The 27,297-nt window shown below is 42.4% G+C and overlaps 1 protein-coding gene across 1 annotated transcript in view; it reads right to left on the reverse strand.

Moving 5' to 3' along the window:
* cmip (c-Maf inducing protein) overlaps positions 1-27,297 on the reverse strand; it is a 58,910-nt gene that overhangs the window by 19,356 nt on the left and 12,257 nt on the right. The window contains exons 2-9 of the mRNA XM_080761351.1: positions 9,372-9,497; positions 6,481-6,531; positions 5,614-5,775; positions 5,018-5,059; positions 3,618-3,680; positions 1,932-2,012; positions 1,023-1,126; positions 311-415 (exon numbers count right to left, since the gene is read on the reverse strand). Coding sequence (XP_080617477.1) covers positions 311-415; positions 1,023-1,126; positions 1,932-2,012; positions 3,618-3,680; positions 5,018-5,059; positions 5,614-5,775; positions 6,481-6,531; positions 9,372-9,497 — 734 coding nt within the window. The remainder of the gene's footprint in view (positions 1-310; positions 416-1,022; positions 1,127-1,931; positions 2,013-3,617; positions 3,681-5,017; positions 5,060-5,613; positions 5,776-6,480; positions 6,532-9,371; positions 9,498-27,297) is intronic.

Below are 27,297 nucleotides of genomic sequence, written 5' to 3' on the forward strand. Positions count from 1 at the left end.
TAGATCGGCTATTTTAAATAACTAAGTATTAATCAGGCCTTATTATAGGAACAGAACAGGTGTTATATGATGACGCCTAGCTGTTCACACCGTAGTGTACCGAACTAGCTGAACAACATGTCCAGGCAAACAGGTGGACAAAGAGAGAGACCAGGTGATACCTTTTCATCAGGATGAGATGAGATGAGATGAGATGCACTGGCTCAGTCTCTCAAATGCTACAGAACAACGTGTTCTTGGGGGGGAAAAGGTGTGTGTGTGTACTGTGCGCGTGTGCGTGCGTGTGCGTGTGCGCACACAGATTACAGACCTGTTGATGAATTCCTCGTAACAGGAGTAAATGGCGGCCAGACACACTGCCACCAGGTTAGGCAGAACGCGTGGGTGCGGGCACTGTCCTGTCGGCCCGTGCATGCTGAAAAGAAACACACACACACGCAAAGTCAGGTACAAACGTTAGCTAGAAAATGACACAACTAAAGTTCTTATACATTAGCATTCATATTCCATTGAGACACCTCTTTCAGGCAATCTATGTTAAAGGAGAATTCCATGCTAGAAGGCTTTCTTACCTTTATTTGTAGTTGTTACGTCCCCACCAAAGAGGTCCAGGTGTTATTTTGTGCGAAACCTCCTTATTGGCTATTTCCCCTACCATAAGCCCTAAATGAATTGAATGGGAATTGAATGGGCTATGGGGTGTTGTGCTAATTCGCTTATTTCCATCCATTTTTTATATATATATCCTCTCCTCTTATATATATCCTTATTTCGATGTAAATAAGCGAATTAGCACAACACCCCATAGCCCCATTCAATTCAATGCAATTCAATGCAATTCATTGAGGGCTTATGGGAGGGGAAATAGCCAATAAGGAGTTTTTGCACAAAAGAAACACCTGGACCTCTTTGGTGGGGACGTAACAATTACAAATAAAGGTAAGAAAGCATGGAATTCTCCTTTCAAATATAGGTTGATATTTAAATTGCCTTTTTGCCGTGGTACGTCGCTGCTCTCTCACCTGTGAATGAACTTCTTGACGACCTCCATGCCGGCGTTGAGCTCATTGAGGGCCAGAATGTACTCCTGAGTGAAGAGACGCAGTCGGGGACACTTCCCAAAGTCCTGACGAAGACAAAACAAGGACGAAGAACAAGGACGAAATGTGTGAGAATACCAGAGAAAAAAGCATCCGAAACTAAGGCCGGAGAGAAATACAGAAGAAAGAAGTGGAGATGTTTTTTTTACACAATGGGCAGACAAGCCTGTACGGACCGATTCCGTAACGGGTCTCATGGTCGCAGCCTACGTATTTCCTGTAAGCGGAGACGACACATCTGCGGTACTTGGCATTAAAGTATGATGTATAAAGTACAGCAGCCTTGTGTTCCCAAAACAGAAAGATTGGTTGGTATGTTATGTATCTTTCAGGACCTTTCACTGCTTTGTCTCAACCATTACTATATCGCTCTGGTCTCAGCCACAGCGGTAGATATTTTGACATTCAGTTTTATTTATTTTTATTTTAATGTTGCCACTACTGTTGGAGCAGCCATAAACTACACAGGTTCATCCCAATGTTCTGGGCATCTTTGTTATGTTAGTGTTAGTAAAAAGCAGGTAAAAGAGTAACGTTTGAGGCATCAGTCACTTTTCCATTCACTGTAGTAGAAGCTTGGTGCGGGGAAACCGCAGATGTGTCGTCTCCGCCTACAGGAAATACGTAGGCTGCGACCATGAGACCCGTTACGGAATCGGTCTATAGATTATGTTCCATTCAATAGATGATTTCACACACACAAATGGAAGAATGTAAATTTAGATGTTAAGATTTTTTTTTTTTTACATTCTGTTTTTCACAATAAACATAGAAACAGTCTGAGAGGGATAAACAGAAAGGAGACAGGGTTATAGGCTGTGGGAATCTCACCATGTTATGTTTAAGGATTCTCTGGACCACAGGAGTGAACACTTCGATCACAACCATCGACCTTGGCCGCTCCCGACAGTGCTGCAGGTCACGGTGACAAACAAAAACGTACAAGTTAAATGTGACGCACGGCTTATTTCTATAGAAAATATAAAAACATCTAGTTAGTACATTAAATGATCTTCCTGTACACATTATACCAGTGGTTCCCAAACCTTTTAGCCTGTGACACAAAAGACACATTTGATGTGTCGTCGTTCCCCGGTACACAAACAAAGTGAAAATAGCAGATGTACAAGCTCACAACGCGGTTTTCTAATTTATGGAATTTCTTAATTTTTTATTTTATTTCTTCTTATTTATTTATTTATCTATCAGGGACAATGCACATTAATCAACACAACATTTTGTAAATCCATGTAAATGAGCCAGAGTTAGCCATAGGTTCATTTTCATCTGTAGTCCCACTTTTAAGAGTGCCCGCTCTTAAAAGGCTACCATCATGAAATTAATGAAATAATAATAATATTGTTTTTTTTTTTTTTATGCTTTTTAGGAATGTTTTTTGAAAATGTTTTTGAAATAATAATAGTTAAAACATGTAGGAAACCGAAAATAAAGGGACCCATAAAAAATGCCTCCGCGACCCACTAATGTGTCCCGACCCAGTGTTTGGGAAAACATCTCACAGTGACAACATGAATACTAACGGCATGTAGAGGTGAGAAGCAACCACTGGTAATGAGGCTGTGTGTAAGTATGTATATACATACATTTACATACTGTGTGTACAGTATGTACACCCCCCTGTCCCACATGGGTTCCACGTAGCGGCCCCGACTGTAGTTGCTTGATAAAAACATCCGGCCAAGGCAGTGGATATTTATTCATTTGCACTCCTTTATGGACAAGATACGGGTGGTGTCTGTTGTTCCCACATTACATGACTGTTATGGATACAATACTGCATGCTCGCACAAGAGGTGTCTTAGCCTATTTTGACCTGAGATCAGATTCTAAAAATGTCTTCTACATCCTGACAGTTTTCTGAAAAAGCCTTGTAGCTACGAGCTATTATTTTTGAATCGGCCTCATGGGTCTTAAATGGGATAGGCCAAACCATATCGTTGTCACTAGGACAATGGAATATGTGTTTGGGATTTGTTGCTAAGCGTGCATGCTACAGCCGCTGGCAAATCTTTTGACTGCTCGCTGCACTGTCATCTTGTCTTTGTAAAACTAGGAAATGGCATTTTTTGAAAAGTTGATCTATGAAAATAATACAAATCTCGTAGTCCCACCAACATTGTTTTCAACATTGTTTTCATTGAAGATGATAAAAATCACTATGTCCTTTAACCCATTCTGACCGGGCACCCATTTTGGTGTTAGCATCATGTTATGCTTTACCTATTGAAAAATAGCAGATCTACAAGCTCATATCGCGCCACCGAGTGGCGCGATACGAGCTTGTAGGTCTGCTATTTTTGAAAAATTCGAAGAACGACTGACATTTTTAGAATCTGATCTCAGGTCAGAATGGGTTCATCAGACCAGTGTGTGTCCAGTGGAAACCTCGTATGAATCTGATCTCAGGTCAGAATGGGTTAAGGCTGTCAACGGTACCGTTTTGTTAAGGCTGTCAACGGTACCGTTTTGTTCATAGAATGTAAAGCATAAGCTCACCTTGCAGAAGAATTCACACAGATCAGGTGGTGGGTGGTTGTTTTCCAAGAGAGGGGCTATGGCCTAAAACAAATACACACACACAGAGATCAATATGACTATTTTCTTTATTTGCTGTGGCTCTTAGCCAGCAGTATAGGACCTGTTTTGTCAGATACAAAAACCATGTAAAAGATGAGCTCAATAAACACCCCTGACTCACACACTGAACTGTGCTAATATGTCATATAATGTAATGAAGGCAACAATGTTCATTAAGTGTTCATGGAGAAATTTAAGTTTAAGTTAAGTGTCAATTAACTAATGTAATCATGGGCTCTACACTCCCTCTGCCATCCAGGGGAGAGCAACGGAATGACCTCATGCTTCCTTCTATGCATGAGGAGTCCAAGCAGTTTCTTTTCACCTGACAGGGGGGCAGTTTCCCCGGGTTGGACGTAGCGCGTGGAAGGAACACGTTATTCCAACCAGTTCCTTTCCCCTCCAACAGGCGCCCCGGCTGGCCAGGGGGAGGCAGTATAGAGACCAGGATTACTGCATGATTTTGTGAGGGTAGCTAGTGCTACCTACCCTAGGGGACACGGGGAGGACATGCAAACTCCACACAGAAAGGCTTTTTTTTGCCAACCCCACCTATAGGGTAATGGTATGGGCACTGATTTGTAGGGTTGACATGCCGCATAATAAACTTTCATGCCATTCTATATGGCACATTCTATGAAGCATAGAAATAAGCATCGCCCAGGCGGTGGCGTAACCGTCTGGGCACCCGACTGGTAATCCAGTCGCAGTGTGCCGCGTGTTCGACTCCCGAGCCCGACACGGCCTTTACTGCATGTCTTCCCCCATCTCTCTCCCGTTTCCTGTCAGCCTACTGTCTGTCTCTCCAAAAAACCAATAAAAGGCGTAAGCCGCAAAAAGAATATCTTAAAAAAAATAGAATAAGCATTGACTGTGTGGAATTATTACTTAGATGCACACAAACGGATGCCACCTAGCTGCTGAAAAGTGAAATAAAAGTATTCCAGTGAAGAGAACACTGGAGGTGTTACGGTGAATGGAGGAGCATCCTTCTCCAGCAATGAGCCGAGAACACAGACCGCCGTTATGTGAAACAATAGCAATAGGCGCTGTGGGACATCCCACACACCCTTGTGCGGGACACATGGAGAACATGTAAACTCCACCCAGAGAGGCCCTTTCACAACCCCACCCAGGGTATGGGCACTTATGACGCAGATGAGTGAACCCGGGACCTTCTAACTGTACTTCTTACTTTTATTGCTAAGAAGGTCACGTTGAGTCGATGTGAGCAGCAAATCAATTTGATCGTTTTCCCCTTAACTTCAGGCTTAAGAAGAAAATTCTTTACATTTCAAAACAATGAAATTATAACTCACCACAATGATGTTCTCGTGGTCCTGAGTGCTGAGGTTGGTGTTCTGGTAGGAGAAGATGAGAAGAGCAGAGAATGAGCCCAGCAAAGTGACACATGATCAAGGTTTGAATGAGTTAATTCACAGGTTCTGGGATGTGTGTGTGCGTGCGTGTTGTAACGGTTTGTTATAGATCATGGATCTGGGGTGTGCCAGCCAGGCAGTTGTATCCTGACAAAATGTGAATGAAAAAGGGTAAACCATTGCATAAGGCTGTGCAGCTTAATGTGGTTCGCACCACACTGCACACCCTGTAAGAGTCACTTGTAACACAATAAACACAGACACACGGTAGATTGCAGTTAATAAGTTGTATGTATTGTAATGTTTCCAAGCACATAAGTTCACCACAGTTCAGTTCAGTAATCAGTTCCCATCGTATATCCAGCCCTGCGTGCACAAACGCAAAACCCGACAGTATGTTTCCTGTACCAGCACGGTATCTGTTAGGTTGTAACCCTGAACTCCTCAGCTGTTCTGTTGTGTGTGTGTGTGTGTGTGTGTGTGTGTGTGTGTGTGTGTGTGTGTGTGTGTGTGTGTGTGTGTGTGTGTGTGTGCACCTCAGCCAGCAGTGTAGAGATGATGTGCAGCGGGGCTTGGTGAATGGACTCATCCTGTAGTGGTGACGTCAGCGCCATGTCCACCAGCGCTCGGATCTCTTTCAGAACCACATCCCAGCGACTGGGGTTGTTCAGAACCTTGCGGTACTTATAAATCTTTTTCTACAGGGAATATAAACATACAGTAGTATATAACGTCACATATTTTATTTACACACAATCAAAAGAATGCATAGAATGGTAGTTTTGTAAAGACATTTGAGATAAAAAAGTGTCCACTGAATGGCATGAAAGGTCACATTGAAAAAGGACTCAACTAGCAGCAATGTCGTCTATCATAAGAATGTGACGCAAACTACCGGTATATGTTTTCTGTTCTGTTTTATGAGCTTTAAAAGTTCAAAATAACTTTAAGCGTTTTCTTTTACAATCTTATTTATACATTTTCAGGTTTAAAGACAAGACATACTGTACAAACATTCACATCACTGTACAAACACACAGTGATGTGTGTTTGTAACCCCTTTTGGTGTTGGCATTATGTTATGCTTTAGCTATTGAAAAATAGCAGATCTACAAGCGCTACAAGCTTGTAGATCTGCTATTTTTGAAAAATCGAAGAACGACTGACATAGAAACATAGCTTTTTCAGAATACTGTCGGGATGTAGAAGACATTTCTAGAATCTGATCTCAGGTCAAAATGGGTTAAAAGGAAAGAAAGCTTTAAGCGTTTTCATTGGGAAGTTGTAGTTCACAGACGTTTTGTTAGTGGGGCTCTGAGCCTCATTGGGATGCTTCCAGTTTCTGCATTAGGACTAGAGGACGCAAAACAATTAATAGTCGACGCCAATCGGTATAACCTTACCTTCCACTGCAGCGAGTGAAACCACTGGTCCCTTAGGTAGCTATTGGCAGCCTGTGGTAAAACACACACAAACACACACACGGACGCACACGGGTTAGGTAAATGTGACCTCAGTCAACGAGAACACACAGGGAGGTAAACAGTAACGTTAGTTCTCCATCAGTCAACCACACGTTTGAAAGAGTCGATTCATTTCAGCTCTTGACACTTTCATATCTTCACTGTCAGGTGGAAAATATTTCCCCCCAAAAAAAGGTGTCCAAAACCTTTCAAGAAAAGGGCTCCATTTTCGTCACCGCTAAAGCCCTTATCCCTAAACTTCTTTGCCTTTTTGAGTGGTGCAAGCACTCCTACAACCAGCAATGTCCGTGCGTATCTAGTAGTATGTGACTTATTAGTACCAGTAGGGGGCGCCAGAAACAGAGAGAGAGAGTGATGTGCCTGCTAATGAGAGAGAGAGAGAGAGAGAGAGAGAGAGAGAGGGAGGGAGGTGGGGGGGGGGGGGATTGCACCACTCAAGCCCACCACACACCGGCTGCGACCGTCTGCGGCGCGGCGCGTTGCAGCGCGGCGCCGCCTGGAAAATAGAACTGTGTTCTATCGGCGCGCCGGGCGGCGCGGCGCGGCTCCGCGCGGCGGACGGAGCCGGTGTGCGTTAGGTTCATTGAAAATAATGGAGGCGGCTGTGCGCGCCGCCGCGCGGGGGACGCAGCCGGTGTGTGTCGGGCTTGTGTTAACACGGGTTTTTACTATTTTGAAAAACATTTTTGAATAGTTCAACTAGCCAATCTACATTGACACGTTGTGAGCTTGTAGACGGGCCATGTTAACCATTCAAAAATGTTTTGCAAACTAGTAAAAAAAAAAGGCAAAGAAGTTTAGGGATAAGGGGTTTAGCGGTGACGAAAATGGAGCCCATAGTGTCCACACAACAGTGACGATATGCAAGCCACCTTAGTGTGTGAATGGTCTTGGCGAACTTTCTTATTCTTAAAACAAAGAACCATGAGCCGACCAAATAATGCCACCATTCTTCCTGATACACTTCCTGTACTGTATGTTTGCACTTTTACCACCTGTTGAATGTTTGTTCACATCAAACTAATTGATCACCAGAGGGGAGAAAAGCATATTTGTGCTGCAAGGACAGAATGATACAGTACAGCCCAGGGTCAGTTCGTAAAGGTTATTTCTACTCATTGTTTGAAGTGTAACTTGATATTTGTCGTATCTGCAATTTTGCAAGAGGATGACAGACGTCTAGATTAGAATGTGTTCATTGTTCTTCTCTACTCAATTCACACACGTCATGTTATTGTTCTAGCGCTCACCACCCATGCTGTGCTTTCACCATTGTTAAGCTCACATAACTAACTGACATCATTGATTTTTATCTGATGCATGACTGGACAAGTCTCTTGAAGGCGTGCGGCAGCATCCTTATACATCAGGAGCCTGCAGGAACCAGTGGAACTGTTCCACATAACCAACACCGACGGCCTCTGGGACACTCCAGACGAGAGGCAGCAGCAGGCATAAACAGGACAACAGAGCCCAGGAGGTGGATGTACCTCGCAGACCCCCAACACCCATGATAATAATGTGTCCAGGGTTCCCACACATTTTTACTAAAGAATTTCCAAAACCTTTCCAGAATATTTAACCCAATTTCCAGGCCTCTTAGTCCTGTGCAATGCCCAAAGACAATGAAGGAAAAAAAAGAGGCGAGACCATATCACCCCTGTCCTTGCCTCTCTCCACTGGTTGCTGGTCCGGTTCAGATTCAATTCAAAACCCTTCTCTTCACATACAAAGCACTAAACGGACTGGCCCCCTCCTACATCTCTGACCTCCTCTCATATTCCTCCTCCATCAGGACCCTCAGGTCAGCAGACAGACGACTCCTAGAAGTCCCAGCGACAAGGAAGAGGCTCAAGGGGCGACAGAGCCTTTGCTGTCGCAGCTCCTATCCTTTGGAACAGCATTCCTCTCGCTGTCAGATCTGCCCCCTCCACTGAGAGTTTTAAGTCTAGGCTCAAATCGTTCCTCTACTCTCAAGCCTTCCCTAATACTCTTGCACTTTATACATAGGATACGTTTTCCGTACTGCCTTTTAACTGCTCTTAACGTCTCTCTTGTCTACTGTACCATAACTATGCATTGTTTTTTTTATTCTTTAATTTCTTTATGTTATTGTTTCACTGATGTATTGTATTGCACTGTATCGTTTCTTTGACCTGTGAAGCACTTTGGTACGATGAGTAGTTTTTAAATGTGCTATACAATTTTTTTTGATTTGATTTTATTTTATTTGATTTAGAATGCTATAATTCTATTGCAAATTTTGTGCCAAATGTTTTGCTACACCACCTATCCTACGGCACGTTGTGAGCTTATAGATCTGTTATTTTTGTCACGGCCGTTTGGCGAATAACGATGTAATGTTACCTATTTGGTGTAATGCTATACATGTTTTGGAAAATTATTTTATTAGAAAATAAGTAGCCAAAAACAATGCATAGCCAACTATTTTCCCAGGGCCCTCGATAAATTCCAAACCTTTTCCAGGACTGGAAAATGTAATTTTTTTTCTAATTTAAAATTATTTCCAGGAATTTCATGATCGTGGGAACCCGTGTATCAAATTAAAAAAAAAATCTGCGTAAATTTCAACGAATGGGTAGCACTACCAAATGTGCACTTTGAATGTGGGAAGGTGTTTGCACACTGGTTTTGAGTGATGCAACCACTCCAAGGAACAGCAATGTCCGTGTTCACCTATGTGTCCGCCTATGTGTCCGCCTACGTATGTGTTAATGAGCACCAGTATGACTTAGTACCAGTAGGGGCGCTGTTGTGCCAGAAACAGAGAGAGAGATTTTTAATAGTACCTGCAGCAGGACAGTGCCCCCAGGGAAGCTGAGCTGGACACAGTATTTAGGAGCGTTGTCCCACGAGAGGAGCTGCAGGTCCTCTATGGTGCTGTAGGACAGGGACGACTCCATGTAGCCGGTGGGCTGCATGGTGGAGGAGAGAGAGAGAGAGAGAGAGAGAGAGAGAGAGAGAGAGAGAAACAGGGTTACTCTATGGTGATATAGTATATTAACCCATTCTGACCGGGAACCCATTTCGGTGTCGGCATCACGTTATGCTTTAGCTATTGAAAAATAGCAGATCTACAAGCTCATAGCGCGCCACCGAGTGGCGCGCTACGAGCTTGTAGGTCTGATATTTTTGAAAAATCGAAGAACGAGTGACATTTTTTAGAATCTGATCTCAGGTCAGAATGGGTTTATCAGACCAAGTGTGTCCCCAGTGGAAACCTCGTATGAATCTGATCTCAGGTCAGAATGGGTTAAGCCATTTAGACCTGAGGACGATTTAGTGTATGTAGTTATGTAGCAGAATCCAGTTAAGTGAACGTTTCGTGAAGATTCTTGTAAACCATGTTTTTTCTGTTCTATGGACCCTAGAGGACACAAAAAAAACGGTTTACATTTTTTTTTCGCGCCCTAACAATATTTTATCACCATGGCAATACATGGCAATGTGTAGCAATATTCCGTGTCTGTCTGTATTTCTGTCGACATCATTTCTCCAAATCTGCCAGGCCGATTTACACCAAATGTGGTCCAGGAGTGTATGATGTGCTCTGGAAGACCCCATATAAATTTCACCACGATCGGCCCATAGGTGGCGCTACAGCACCAAATTCAAAACGAAATTTCATGATTATTCACAAACTACTTGTCCAATTTCAATGACATTGGCTAGGTTGTTGTACCATGGGCTGAAGCACAAGCCCAGAAAGTTTGACCACAATCCACCAATAGGTGGCACTACAACAACAGATTCAATATGCAATTTCACAAGGTGCATAAGCTACCTGACCAATTTTCCACAAAAACCTTGAATAATCAGTAACGGACAGTTTTATTTAAAATCAAAGGGTTTATTTACGAACGTGACATGCTCAACTGTACAAAGAATCACTGTAGGTATCATCGTCATCACTCTCAGCATCATCTTTTGTATGATTATCACATGAACCCTCAGCAGCCTCACATTTGCAGAGCTCTGTGCATGGAAGGTTATTACTGTTGCAAGAACAGCGGCCGCTACACTTGCTGGCAACACATGCACACTTGACGAGTTCAACAACGGCCTCTGGTGCAGGTGGAACCTTTGAGACTACAGGGACACACCTTCCATCATCTTGTTGCTTCCATCCTAAAGAAAGTGCATCTAAAACCTGTGGCTCAGCAACGATGTCTTGTGCCCATACATTGGCTTGCCAATGTGCTCGCAGAATGTGTTCGACGATGGACCCTTGCGTTGGACATATCTTTTCAACACCCTGATTGCCCTTGAGCTGTTTAAATATGTGCCACCAAAGTACTTCAGCTGATTCATACCCAGGTTTGAAAAGCTGACACACAAACTTTTCACACCCGGCTAACACCTCCAAGGATGGATGAGGGCCAACACCAAGTTCAGCAAGTGCATGGAGAACATCATCACCAGTCTTCATGAACGATTTGAAGCAGGAAGATTTACCTTTTCCTCGGATGTGACCAGTGGTATCGCAACCAGTGAGTGTGTGGAATCCTGGCAATGCGGCTGCTCGTTTTACTATTTCACCTTTCCGAACAACCATCTCCTGCACGACAGCCATGCCGTCAATCAAGATACTGGTCAACACTTCTGCAGATGGGCTACTCTGCATGTCTATGGATTCTTCATTAGATTCCATCTCTGAAACCACTCCTTCCAATTCATGGATGAGGGCAGACTTGGCTGTAGTCTGCAACAGAGAACCATCAGACTTCATTAAGCTGGCATTGTGATCAGCAAATTCGTGTGTTCCCACAATGTTCTGCAGGTCCAGTTCTCTTGAGGACTTGGCAACGAGAAGCAAGCGAACAAACAAGGAGTTTGTTGCTTTCAAGCTGACTATTTCAGATGATGCCTTAAGCTTGATAGTTTTGCATCCATCTTTCCAGGTCAGATACTTCAGCTTCGTCATTTTGTCCCACATGTTCTTTTCCCCTCTGACCCTCTCATTCACAAAAGTTCAGTGCTCTGCTCCCTCGTAACTCTTGCAGAATGTTTCACTCGGAGTGTTGACATAAAGGCGCAAGGCTACACAGATCTATACTTGCTATTTGACAACTATACAGTGACAAACTCCATGAAGGACAGAACAAGACATCTCTGTAAAATAGAGGATAACACACCAGTCAAAGACTTCAAGGCTTTCCTCGGAAGCAAGGAAACCAAGGCCAACCTCGTCCTCTACCTTGCACAAAAAGCTGTTGATCTTTGCAAGCTACCAATCACAACACACACACACACAAGGGTGTCATGTCCACAAACACAAAAATGGTGAACATCACAAGTACACAAGAAGAGGCGGATACGTTACTGGTTATGTATGCCGCAGCAGTGAGTCGTTTATGTAAAACGCCACATATATACTCATGTGACACTGATGTTTTGGTACTTGCCCTTCGAAGGTTACCAGACCTTCAACCAGAGAGTGCAAGCATCATGGGCACAGGAGATCAAAGACGGACGATAAAACTCAGACCAATCTACACGGCCATTGGCCCCAAACGAGCAGCCGCATTGCCAGGATTCCTCACGCTCACTGGTTGCGATACCACTGGTCACATCCGAGGAAAAGGTCAATCTTCCTGCTTCAAATCGTTCATGAAGACTGGTGATGATGTTCTCCATGCACTTGCTGAACTTGGTGTTGGCCCTCATCCATCCTTGGAGGTGTTAGCCGGGTGTGAAAAGTTTGTGTGTCAGCTTTTCAAACCTGGGTATGAATCAGCTGAAGTACTTTGGTGGCACATATTTAAACAGCTCAAGGGCAATCAGGGTGTTGAAAAGATATGTCCAACGCAAGGGTCCATCGTCGAACACATTCTGCGAGCACATTGGCAAGCCAATGTATGGGCACAAGACATCGTTGCTGAGCCACAGGTTTTAGATCCACTTTCTTTAGGATGGAAGCAACAAGATGATGGAAGGTGTGTCCCTGTAGTCTCAAAGGTTCCACCTGCACCAGAGGCCGTTGTTGAACTCGTCAAGTGTGCATGTGTTGCCAGCAAGTGTAGCGGCCGCTGTTCTTGCAACAGTAATAACCTTCCATGCACAGAGCTCTGCAAATGTGAGGCTGCTGAGGGTTCATGTGATAATCATACAAAAGATGATGCTGAGAGTGATGACGATGATACCTACAGTGATTCTTTGTACAGTTGAGCATGTCACGTTCGTAAATAAACCCTTTGATTTTAAATAAAACTGTCCGTTACTGATTATTCAAGGTTTTTGTGGAAAATTGGTCAGGTAGCTTATGCACCTTGTGAAATTGCATATTGAATCTGTTGTTGTAGCGCCACCTATTGGTGGATTGTGGTCAAACTTTCTGGTCTTGTGCTTCAGCCCATGGTACAACAACCTAGCCAATGTCATTGATATTGGACAAGTAGTTTGTGAATAATCATGAATTTTTGTTTTGAATTTGGTGCTGTAGCGCCACCTATGGGCCGATCGTGGTGAAATTTTTATGGGGTCTTCCAGAGCACATCATACACTCCTGGACCACATTTGGTGTAAATCGGCCTGGCAGATTTGGAGAAATGATGTCGACAGAAATACAGACAGACACGGAATATTGCTACACATTGCCATGTATTGCCATGGTGATAAAATATTGTTAGTGCGCGAAAAAAAAATGTAAACCGTTTTTTTTGTGTCCTCTAGGGTCCATAGAACAGAAAAAACATGGTTTACAAGAATCTTCACGAAACGTTCACTTAATTACACAATGACATACACTAATTCTACAAATGTATTCTAAATCATGACAGTTTTCTGAAAAACCTGAAAGTATATATTCAAAAGATTTGACACATTTTCACGATTTTTCAAATATAGCAGATCTACAAGCTCGTAGCGTGTAGAATATGATAATAATATATATTCAAAGATTTGTGCCGCATTTTCACGATATTTCTAAAATAGCAGATCTACAAGCTTGTGAGCTTGTAGATCTGCTATTTTTCCAATAGCTAAAGTATAACATAATGCTTAGTTAAAACAACCAAAAGGGGTTTCCCGTCCTGAATGGGTTAAAACAAGTCATGGAAGAAAACTGCATTTCTTTCCACTTGTCACTGCACCGGAACCACGACGGAAATAAACACACATCCTGAGGCTTCCCGACTGTCCTGGTAGGCAAACAGGACGGAAATAAAAAAATCTCCAAACATATCAGAATAGCACATCATGGTGCGGCAAACATCATGGACTTCTCTTTATGGCCTGCAGACAGTTCCATGCAAATAGTCGTTAATTACTGGGACAGTGCAGCATATCAGGTTAAGAGGAGTAAGCTGCAGCTTAACGGCAGCAGAGCAGGTTAAGACTCTTAAGAGCAGTCTGGCATTAGTCAGACCTTTCACACACACACACACACACACACACACACACACAGTAGAGTCTAGGCGGAGCTGTGGAGCGACTGGCTATGTGAGACAGCACATACAATAACACCACTAACATTATCAATGTTTCAAAATCGATTCGATTCAACTCGATTCTCAATCCAAATTCAAAAGCTTTTTTTTTTAATTCAGATTCAAAACTATTCTCTATTCAAAATGATTCTCAATTCAATACATAGGATTTCATCACAATCTACTCCAGCCAACTGAAGTGACTATACTACAGTAACTTGAAAATGACTGAAGACATGATGTTTACTGTGATTAGGGTAAGCTTACATTTCATATCACAAACACCATGTAGTGAAAACTCCTTTAACTGTAATGAGAAGAATTTTGATTTTTGGAAATTATGAATAGATTTTGAATCGTCCATAACGGGAATCGCGTTAAATCGCGTTTTGACACCCTTAATGCACATGCATAAACACATTAGACGACCTCAGTGGCCTTGTGGTTATAGTGTCTGCCCTGAGATGGGAGGTCAGGGTTCGATTCCTGACCGGGTCATAATATACCAAAGACTGAAAAATGGGACCCTAGCAGTGCCTCCCTGCTTGACGCTCAGCATCAAGGGTTGGATTGGGGGTAAGTCCATGTGACATACTACTAGCGTCATGTCCAGGGAGTGGACTTGTGCCTCACGCTACAGCAGCAGGAGATGGGCTGCTGCATGGCAGTGGTTCTCTACCTGGGGTGGGCGCCAAATTAGATATATTATTATTTTTGTTTTTTGGCAACTGAAAGGCTGGAAAATGGAAATTAAGAGTTTACATAGTACATGCATACATTATTGTCTCCACCAAGCCGATGGCATGGGGAGAGAGTATGTTTTGCACTCCGTGAGAGTACGTTTTGCACTGTCTGTGACTAGGTGTACTAGTGTAGCTTTGCATCCGTTGCATCTGCCCGTGTGAAAGCAGCATAACGTTGTGGCAGGAATCAGGATACGGAGACGAACGTCTGTATCCGCCACTCAAGTAAATTATGATTACCAGACTTTTACTTGTAACAGAGTATTTCTGCATTGTGGGATTGATACTTGATCACAGAAGTAACAAATGTGATTACTTTTTCCACCGCTGGGGGGCACGTGTGCATGCGTGAGCTAGGTTAGTTCCTATCTGGGAGGAATAGAGGTATATAAGCCAACATACGACACTGTGTATCGTCATTGAGTGTCGGGAAAATTCACATTTGTTGCCTTTCAAAAGACAGTTCTGTTTCCATGGTGCATTTCATTAATCGATCAGACACGTGGAATAGATAGAGTGCATTGCAAACAGCTGTATTTCTGTCACCGGAAGAAAAACAGCCCAAAACAAATCAAATCCCCCAGAAACACAATTTTTCCGTGGTAATATTCGGGGACCGTTTGACAGTATGGTAACACTGATACCGCTCCCAATCCTAGAATGCACTGATATGGACTGTCTGGGCTGATGTCGAGCTTATTGATATTTCATCAATCTACCTTGCACAAAAGATTCTGGCCCACGTTGTAGGCTGCTTTGCAATGTAGCCTACATAGGGAACATTCTTTCATATATCCATCAATATAGAAGTCGAACTTTGGAACAGATAGTTATCTGATGTTAACCGATAATACAGTGAGGCAATATAAACGTATATATTCCATTATTTCTCGACTTTAATAATACCAATTGGTATGGTAATTTATATCATTTTAACCGTGGATTAGTCACCTTTACAATAAGGTACAGTTTGTAATGACCGGGCGTTCGTGGGATGAGCAACACAGCTAAACGTGTGGGTAACGCCTCCAAAACATTCGCCAAAATGGCAAGCATGCAGTGGTAAGTCTGGAGGTACTCTGATGACCCTGGCTCTGCGTTGTCATCCTGGAGGATATTAACCCATTCTGACCGGGCACCCATTTTGGTGTTAGCATCATGTTATGCTTTACCTATTGAAAAATAGCAGATCTACAAGCTCATATCGCGCCACCGAGTGGCGCGCTACGAGCTTGTAGGTCTGCTATTTTTTGAAAAATCGAAGAACGACTGACATTTTTAGAATCTGATCTCAGGTCAGAATGGGTTCATCAGACCAGTGTGTGTCCAGTGGAAACCTCGTATGAATCTGATCTCAGGTCAGAATGGGTTAAAAGAATATGGAATCTCCACTGGTTCCGATATCTCATCCCGATATCTCACTGCATTGAGATTGCCTTCAATGATGACAAGTTCTGTCTTGCCCGTGAGAGAGATACTGCCCAATATGTTGTGGCTGCGTATGGATCTTCCACCCGCTATGGAGTTCCCCAACAAACAGAGTGTAAAATCAATGAAGTATAAAAATGGCCAATGTGTTGTTTTTTTTTTACTTTATTACTGTGTGAGAGTTCAATCATCCAATCCACTAAGCAACTCAAAGCAAGGGTGAATGCCAACCACTTGCCATTTTGGAGGCGCTACCCACATGTTTAGCTGTGTTACTCATCCCACGAATGGCCGATCCTTACAAGTATTGAGGTATACGTCGACTAATCAACGATTAAAATGATATAAAATACAATAAAACTTGGTATTATTAAAGTGGAGAAATAATAGACAAAAGTTAAGTTTCTGAACCTTTGTTGCTGAGTTTATGTTAAAAGAGGCTAGCCATAATTATATGTAATTATCAGACACTACCATCTGTGAATTAGTCTCAATAGCTAATGCACCGATTATATGCAAAATAGACCATTTCCGAGTTCTCTGTCCAACTCTACAAGACACAGAAAGTAAAATAGAAAGACTCTTTTGTTTTTTTTACATCAGAATGGGTCGCTGTTTTTGTCTGGCCACATGGTGTGAAATGTCAACAGTCTGCTCCACTTATTTGGTCCATCTAAAACAGGAGACTGAACACAGGACCTCTAATAAAAGCCCACAGACTGTCCTCTCCTCTTTACTGCCTGTATTCTGCCTCAGTATCACTGCTGCATGGGTCCCTGTATTCTGCCTCAGTATCACTGCTGCATGGGTCCCTGTATTCTGCCTCAGTATCACTGCTGCATGGGTCCCTGTATTCTGCCTCAGTATCACTGCTGCATGGGTCCCTGTATTCTGCCTCAGTATCACTGCTGCATGGGTCCTGTCCCACTCTCTTTCTGAAAGACACTGACTTGGGAACAGAAGATTTGAGCTCTGCTCTGACCCAAACCCTGCTACTACTAACTTAACCCATTTTGACCTGAGATCAGATTATAAAAATGTCTTCTACATTACGATGTTTCTATGTCAGCCGTTCTTCGATTTAAAAAAATAAATAGCAGACCTACAAGCTCGTAGCGCGCCACTTGCTTGTAGATCTGCTATTTTTCGATAGCTAAAGCATAACATAAGGGGTTCCCGCCCGACAGTTCAAAACCCAGAATATAATAGCTTTGTGTGAACAACAACTCAGACCTAAACAACTCGTAATTAGAAACAAATAAATCCACCCAGCTTTCTCCCCCGACCTGAGCCAAGCCTACTGATTCAACACGCCTTAGAATAGAATTCAAACTATAGTCTCTCTGTCAACAATCGCGGTACCCGAGTGAGTTCTGTTCTGAACTTAGTTAGTCACACTCAGCAGACAGCAAAACAGCACTGGATGATCTGGATCATCAACAGTGTCCAACTGCCTAGCACGCCAACCGCCATGGATTTGTCCTGTCCTTTTGGGTTCAGACAAAACACTGCTTATATTGTTTTCACCATCCCCTCTCTCTCTCTGCAGTCAAGTCAAGCAGACAGGTTCTCTTTATTTGCATCCATCTCCCTGGTTCTCTCTCCCTCCCTCTGTGATCATAGAACAAACATGCAGTTCCCCAGCGCACCTCCCATCCCCCTACTAGAGAACAAACACACTATTCCTTTATTTACACCCCCCTTTCTCTCTCTCTCTCTCTCTCGCTCTCTGGCTGACAGAGTGAGTTGGCTGTTGTCACTCTCCTCTGCTCCCTCCCTCCCTCCCTTCCTTTCCTCATCTCCTCTATCCTTGATGGCCACATACACACTCTCTCTCTCTCTCCACATCACGCAGACAAGCCTCACGTTGTGAACTAACACACAACACGCATACGGGCTTTTCATTAGAGATGGTATCCGCTGTAAATATTGGCTCTGGGTGACATGGCTCGTCTCCTTAGAATAGCAAATGTCTTCCTAGTTCCGCCGCGCCTATACCACACAATATCGCACTATTTGGGCTCAGGTACACGAATTTAAACCACCTTACCTATTTTAGGTACGTCAATATAGGCAAAATATTTAAAAAAGGACACACACACACACACACAGACACAGTACAGTATAGTATCAGATGATGAAGGTGAGGGGAGGGAGAGAACAGCAACAGATAGCCACCGTGGGTAACCATAGATACAACATCCTGTACTAGAACATGCAGTGATTGCCACCACACACACCTCCCAGCCCGCTTTACTTCGTCGTTTCTTAGAAATCTCTCGCTCTCCGCATCCCGATTTGATTTTCATGCATAGCTTCCAGTAGTGGGAAGTAACGGAGTACATTAAGATTTACTGTAAGTACTGTACTGTAACCATGGTCAGGACGGGTCGGGAACCCCATTTGGGCGTTTTAAGCATTATGCTATACTTAGAAATAAATGTTATACTTAAATAATACTTAAAATAAATGTTATACTTAACAATAGCAGATCTACAAGCTCCAGAGCAAACGTTTTTAACTCGTATCTTTTCTTCTGGGGGGAGGTCCCTGGAACAACATATCTTTGCTTCTGGGGGGAGGTCCCTGGAACAACATATCTTTGCTTCTGGGGGGAGTACTCAACAATGAGTACTTTTACTTTTGATACGTAAATCATGAAGCCAATACTTTTGTATTCTGGACGTTCACTTGCAACAGAGCATTTCTACGTTGCATCGATACTTTTACTCAAGTAAAGAATGCGAGTACTTTTTCCAGCGATAGCTTCCTTGCTCTCAAGTCCTCTGTTTTTGTCTTCCGTTCATTCTTTCGCCTCGTTCTTTTCATTCTGTTTATTTTCCCATGTGTTTTCTGGAGGACGACTGCAGTAGTCTACAGCAGCTCTGCTCCACTCCCCCCCCCCCCCCCCCCATGCACTGCTGGGTTGTTGCCATGGAAACAAGCGGACGGGATGGAGAGACAGACAGTACGCGTTTTTGTTTGTTTGTTTTAAAGGGAGTGCACATGGAGAAAATAAAGAAATACAGAGTTCAGGGGCGACATGTCGTCCCGACCCTGACGGGTGGGAAATCGATCCGAATTTAGTCAGAAGCTCTTGATAATGCTCATTGGATGCATAAATGCAGATTAGAATTCTTAATTTTGCAATGAAATATGCAGCATTTTATGTGGTGAAAGTGCGGGAAGTTGTGAAATATACAGACGGTTTCTAAATATGCAGAGAATTTGAAATGGTGCATTTACATAGCGCCTTTATCCAAAGCGCTTTACATAGATTATTACATTCACACATTCATACACCGATTGCGGCAGAAGCCATGCAAGGTACCAACCAGCACATCGGGAGCAATTTGGGGTTCAGTGTCTTGCCCAAGGACACTTCGACATGTAGGAGCCGGGATTCGAACCGCCGACCCATGGATCATTGGACGACCTGCTCTACCTCTTGAGCCACAGTCGGCCTATTTTGAGACGTGTTATAGGAGAAAGTCTCACAAAAATCAATTACATCTACAAGCTTGCAAGGTGTTGGCTAGATTGGCCATTTTGCATCATATGTCGATGTCTAGAATAGTGCATTAATAATTTATGAAAACACAAAGACGAGATATTGAAATACGAGGTGTCTGCCCCGACCGAGACAAAATGTCGTATGAATAAATAAAAGGACTGTCACTGATCCTGTGCCAAGTCATGTCACTCACTGACAGAGCAACGACCAAATCCAGCTCTAATTTTGTAGCACATTAACCGTTATCACAATTTTGGCAACATTTTGCAATTCCAAAGTAATTACACTCCATGTGTTGTGTTTTTGCACACAACTAGGTGACATATTCTATGTAAGCAACCCGTTGGTCAACAACAGATGCCTATAGCCATCTCCCAGAGACCTTTTCTAAGAAAATATAATATCTCAAAGTGTGTGTGTTGAGGTGACGAGAGGTCCAGAACATGTGTGTGTGTTGAGGTGACGAGAGGTCCAGAACATGTGTGTGTGTGTTGAGGTGACAAGGTCACATTTTTAGCTACTAGCTAATATATTGATGTTAAATCAGCCTGCATCTCTCTGCATTCTCTCAGAGTTGCTCGCATCACGGATATCAGACGAGACCACACAAGAACTACTGTGCAAGGACAGACAGAGGGCCTTGGATAGGAGAGAGAGCATTGAGTACACATTTCATCTTGTTCCCGTCATAAAATATCATAATTTCCCGTCCCGAGTCTCTCCTTCCCCATTTACCAATAATCACGCTACAGTAGATACCACACAAAAGAACATTCACTGGTGGCCTAGATTCATGTTCATGTTTCAGGTTGTTATTAGAGAAAGAGAGAAGTAAAAAGATGGAGTGTTCTGTTTTTCTTTCCTTTTGGCGATTTTTGACAGGGGAGGGGGGCATTCTAACAAGTGGCTAAATATGGAATGTTTTTACAACATTTTACGTAAATTTCTTTATTCCCCTCCTATATACAGGTTTAATGTTTGTCTTTAGGTCAATGTTTGTTTTAAAAACGCCATTGACAATGAAGAGAATTTAATGTTTCCCTCACTTCACACGGGTGTGATTTTCTTTACTACTAGTCCTTACCCGTTCGAATATATGAACACCAAGTGGCACAAAATTAATGTTATTATTAGGCAGGTGGTGCCCCAAGTGGTCTGCGGACCCCCAAGTGGTCCGCGGACCCCCCCCAAGTGGTCCGCAGACCACTTGCCAAGTGACCCACAAGTGGTCAGCAAAGCATGCTGCCGGACTCACAGGTCTTTCTCACACACACACACACACACACGCACGTCAGCGGACGTCACACCATGACGTCGTGTCCTCCATGATGGAGTAACATGAAGCAGTTTAAATGTGTACCATTTCCTGCCATTTCTGCAATGACAACTGCAAAGTGCAATGTCCACGTTTTGGCGTGTTGTTGTAGAAGTTAGGAGTCCGTCTTTTGTTTAGTAGTTAAATGGATCAATGTACAGATGTTCGTGAGTGTAGGCAGTGTTGTTATCAGGCTTGGAGAGTGTCCCGAGGGAATGCTGCGGCCGGAAGGGCACAAAAACTCGATAGGCATAAGGAATGACGGTGTAACGCAAACCGCTTCTTCCCAATACGCCTTGCACTGCAGCGTGACTGCTGTGTCACGTGATCTAGAGAAAAGATTATCCTGCACACTGTCTTCACTTATTGAGCAACGTTTCCACGGTAGGAAGGTCTGACGACCCAAACGTTGCTCAATAATACATCTAAACTCAAGTGAAGACAGTTTGCGGGATTCTTTTTCTCTACAGTTCCAGGTATCCGACGCACCTGTCCATTGTAGGTGTGCACTGTGCAGAAGGACTTTTTCTTATAGTGTCACGTGATCTAAAATGGAGGTATATACAGAAGGGAGTAACTATTGGCTAATAAATGCAATATACAGATATTAAATGTCTTAATTTGGGGAAAAAAGGGCTTTGAGAGTCCCTGCATAATGGACTGGTCAGTGTCTGGGTTCAAATGCAGATCACCTGGGCAAGCTAGTGAGGAGCAGGGTGGCTAGGACAGACATTATTATAGTCCTACTAGACCCCAGGAAATTACACCTGGCCAGAAAAAGATCACAGGATCTATTGAAAGTGAAGGGGGGATACTAGGGGGTTTGTCACCTCCCCCATCACATTCAATATATCTCATATTTTGTGGCCAGATGTAATTTCCTGGGATCTAGTAGGACTGTAGTAAATAATAATAAAGAAATTGCTGTAAAATCTTGTAAAAAACCCCCAAAAAAAACATATTAAGCCACTTGTTCGAATGCACCACTGTCAAAAATAGCTAAAATCGCTGAAACGAAAGAAAGCAGCAAATGAGGAAAACTAAATGAACACTCATCTTATACTTAAAACAACAACTTAAAACATGAACCTTGGGGGGTTTTTTTTAAACCCAAAGTTGTCCTTTAAGGTTGGCTGATGACGGCATGATAACACGCTTAGAAAAAAGATCTCCCAACTACAGTATGATTCATCAAAGCCCGACACACACAAGCCGATACATAAACACACCAACATGCTGCATGTGCGTATTGTTATTTAGCCCATTCTGACCGGGCACCCATTTTGGTGTTTAGCATCATGTTATGCTTTACCTATTGAAAAATAGCAGATCTACAAGCTCATATCGCGCCACCGAGTGGCGCGATACGAGCTTGTAGGTCTGCTATTTTTGAAAAATTCGAAGAACGACTGACATTTTTAGAATCTGATCTCAGGTCAGAATGGGTTCATCAGACCAGTGTGTGTCCAGGTGGAAACCTCGTATGAATCTGATCTCAGGTCAGAATGGGTTAAGGACATCACATTTTCTTGAACTCGTGTAAACCTACTGGGCATCTGTGACGTGATAGCATAACAAAACAGCGCTGTTTAGAGTCACTTCCCCGAATGATAAGACCCTGTACTTCCCTCCATGTCAAGGAGGAACCGTTATAAAAAAGCCACATCGCTGACATACAACACATAAGTGGTTCCCAAACGTTTTAGCTCGAGACCCAAAATAGAAATTAGTCGTTTACCCGGCCGGGACCCAACGTAGTGAAAATAACAGATCTGCAAGCTCACAAGTTCGTGTTGCTTCGCGCCACATCGGCTATTTTCACTACTAGGATTTCTGGGAATATTCGGTGTTGTTCCCATTTTAGGCACTAAAACTGCAATAAAACACTATGTGCACAGTGGGGGGGAAAAGGAGGGGGGCTGCCCTGATCACCTGTTTAATACATTGGCTGCCAACTACGAGATTTCTCCTAGTTTGATTCACACCCTTCAACTGCCAACTACGAGATATCTTACATTTGATCGCTTTATGTCGATATGAAAAGGCCTTGCTATTTTATTTATTTTTTAGAAACAGCCTGGTTGCTAGGCAACTCCTTGCTCAGCCCCGCCCGCCCCGTTTCTTACGCCTGCACTAGCTTACAATATTAACGCTTCTGAAGATAAATCAATGTCACTATAGCGTGATGTAGAAATGGTGGATTTTGCTTCCCAATTTTGGGGGAAAGGGAAGGGGGCGTTTTCAGAATAAAAGGTACAGTAGGGGGTCAGGGCATTCCACACTTGGGTGGCAGTGCTGTAGAAGGACAATCTACCCGTGTTTCTTTTGAAAGTGGGCGGTATCAGATCGTTGGTATTGTGGCTGTGGGTGTCACACACTTTTTTGGACAACAAAACAAACCAGAATGGGAACAATGGCATTTACATTACAGTAGCTGTAAAAGAAGCGACCGCAAACAAAAACACCAACAACTACGCATTACGTCGTAATGTCACATTACATGTCTAACAGAAGTGTAAGGGCTCTAAAATTTATAGAATTTCAGGTCAAGCCAAATATAATCTTCTATGCAAAACAAAAACATAAATCGTACTGTAATATACATCAGATTCAGGTGGTTTCAGTGGTATAAAAAGCCCATAAATTGTATCATTTAGATAACAGCATGGAACTTTCAGTCAATTTTCACCACACAACAATATAAAAACACATGCATTGTGCGGACTGCGGACACCCACACCACACCCCACGGCCATGTTCTCCCCCAGGATCTCAGAGAAACGGATAAATGCTCCATGAGAACAGTCTCCGAGCAGATGCTCAAGGTAACTTCACAGTGATTTCTTTTGACGTGCACAGCAATATATATATATATCCCATTCTGAACGGGAACCCATTTTGGTGTTAGCATCGTGTTATGCTTTATCTATTGAAAAATAGCAGACCTACAAGCTCGTAGCGCGCCACCGAGTGGCGCGCTACGAGCTTGTAGGTCTGCTATTTTGAAAAAAAATCGAAGAACGACTGACATTTTTTAGAATCTGATCTCAGGTCAGAATGGGTTAATCAGACCAGTGTGTGTCCAGTGGAAACCTCGTATGAATCTGATCTCAGGTCAGAATGGGATATATATATATATATATATAGCGGCCAACATTACAGGCAGTGAGGTTCTACAAACCCACAGCATTCATTAGCTACACCCAGCTGGCCTACAGGGCATGGATTCAAGAGTCATATAGGCCATGTGAAGTGGCCTGATGTTATCGCACCGATTTGTAAAAAATATTCCTCTGCCTACTGGTAGTGGGTGCGTGCGAAGTTTCTCAACAATCAGACCCTGCAGTGCTGGAGATGACTTTGCTCAGACAGACAGACAGACAGACAGGAAAACAATTAAAAACTAGATTAAAAAAAAACTGGATCTACGGTATGTGCGCTAACATTGCTCTCAATTGATGAATTGTTTTTCCCCCCATTTATTTTTTATGTTTTAAATGATTCTTTTTATTTGAAAGTGAAATGTCCCTTTTAAACTCCTTAATAGGCCCTCCAAATATTCTTCTACTAGACAAGTGAAGTTACAAATTGTATTTATTATCATTTGTAATGTATTCAAGATTCTCTTGTTTCTCTGTTGCTTGACGTTAGTCAACATTCCTATATAGGAATACAGTACATAATGTATGAGGAGAATGAGCTCAATGCCCATACCGTATACGCATACGGTATAATGAGTCAAAGTGGCAGGGAACGCCCTCATTCCAGAGACTACAACTGAAATCGGCTTAATGGCTGCATTGTTCAAACAAAACTGGGAGGATCCACTATTTGAATATATGAACATACACACTACACTGTAGCCTTATCCTGGAAGCCTGCCCAGAAGCTTTCTGATGTGTGTGTGTGTGTGTGTGTGTGTGTGTGTGTGTGTGTGTGTGCGTGTGTGTGTGTGTGTGTGTGTGTGTTTGTGAAGAGAAAGAAATAGGGTGAGAAAGAGACATAAGGACGGCTCACAGTGTGTGAATGCTAGTTATTAAAAAACAATACAATTTACCACCATGTGAGAGAGTTTAAGGGTTTTCCTGTTTATCTCTGTGGGTGGTAATGAGAGCCACCTTAACTAGATCACATCAGCTCACACATTAGGCACACATTACATTATCAGATGTATGCCCTAATTACAACATCTTCATAGTTCATCTGTCTGCTGCCAGTACATTCCAGGCTAATTCCAGTACTCGATCAGCTTGAGAGCATTGTTTGTTCCATTTGTTTAACAAAACAAAACATATAATGAACATATGTTCCTTTTGGTGTTAGCATTATGCTATGCTTTAGCTATTGAAAAATAGCAGATCTACAAGTTCATAGCGCGGCACGCTACGAGCTTGTAGGTCTGCTATTTTTGAAAAATCGAAGAACATAGCTTTTTCAGAAAACTGTCAGGACATTTTTTTTATCTGATCTCAGGTCAAAATGGGTAAAACAACTCAGCTGCGTGGGAGATCATGTCTTATTAATATGCTCAAATTCAGGCTTAAACTCAATCAATCTGGAACAGCGTGGAACTGTAAGTTGTTTACCAGTGTGAGGAAGGGACCCCAGGTTTCCCTAAACTTAGATACCTATACTTCAAGGTGCTTCTAATTCTTTCTAATTTAATCAAGTGGAGTACATCTAATCCAGTGATGATGGGATGATGGGGGAGCAGAGGACTTCCATTTCATCTAAATGAAACGCCCAGCTAAGAGAGTAGCAAAGAAAGTCGTCACCACAGCAGTTTTGAGTTAAAGCTAAATATTCCGCTAATTGCTACTATTTACTTGAGAGGGTCAAAGGTCTAGTGGATAATGGACATGTTGTCAGGACCATGTTCTTAGACCTAAAGAGGAATTTGCCACTGTTAAACCACTGTGTCTGTCTATTGTCTACTCAAAATGTCTTCAGAAGCTCTAGAGTAGTCAGTGGATCCCAAACTTTTAAATTAGACGTCTCCCTGGAGCCAAAACTAGTGAAAATAGCAGATCAACAAAGCTCACTGAGCTTTTTATTAAACATTTGTTTTCTAATTTATGGAATTTTTGATTTTTTTTTAGATTTGTTTTTTTTAAACATTTATTATGTTATGTTTATTACATTATGTTTTGAATTAATAATTAAAATTAATAACAATAATAATAATTAAAAACAAAATGTAATTAACAAAAATAATAAAGGGACCCACCTAGCCAAAAACGAAAGCTACGTTTTTTTTTACCCCAGGGGTTAACTGGGGACAGGGAGGAACTCCTTATATGGTCAGCACACTCTATAGAAGGGAGCATTATCACAACAAAACAAAAAAAAGTGATATTTGAATTACCGTAAGTTAAATCACTGAATATACCTTTAAGATAACACAACCTTTACTTTTTACTTTTGAAGATTTTAGATGGCAGAGATCAACTACTACACAAGCTTTCACCCAAAGGTGACACCCAGGATCTGGATAATGTAAGTCGCTCTGGATTAAGAGCGTCTGCTAAATGCCTAAATTGTAAATTGATCTAACCTTTGGTCACGTCAGTCTGTCGTCTCAGTAAAGGGGCTAGTAGTGACTGATGGCAATTATGATTGTGATGTCCATGTCAGATAAACATGTATCTATCAATCAATCTGAACTAATCTGAAGTGACAATGTGTAAATGCAAACAATACATTACATACAAACAATACAAAGGCTTGTATTGCAAACAATACATTACATACAAACAATACAAAGACTTGCATCAGGGTAATTCCCTGTAAAGAACTTCATAAAAAAAGGAAAGCTATGTCTGACTGACATTGTGACATTATGTCAGATGTGATGTGATTATATGTTTATAGGTGGTATTTATAACTGTGAATTGTCTATGATACCCACATCGCAGAGTTGAGTCATTGAGGGGTGCGTAGTGTGCCGACGGTAAAATGGCACAAATATAAAAGTCGTGGCAATGGTTGACTTTTAAAGTGATGCATTTTGTTAGTATATTTAGAAATAGTATGATTTTTCTGTTTTACAAAAGCTATACTGCACATGCTAAGGCCTATTCATAGTTACTCCAGTTGACCTCCAAGAGGTCATCAGCTTTCAGCTGTCAAAAACCTGATGACCATCATTAGTTTAGTCATAAGAGGTCACTAAACTAAACTAATGTAACCGATCACATTAACGCATTTTGACTTGTCTTCTACATCCGGACAGTTTTCTGAAAAAGCTATGTTTCTATGTCAGTCGTTCTTCGATTTAAAAAAAATAGC

The sequence above is a fragment of the Protomyctophum bolini genome (genome assembly GCF_963924005.1).
Source record: "Protomyctophum bolini genome assembly, chromosome: 4".
Classification (NCBI taxonomy): Eukaryota; Metazoa; Chordata; class Actinopteri; order Myctophiformes; family Myctophidae; genus Protomyctophum; species Protomyctophum bolini.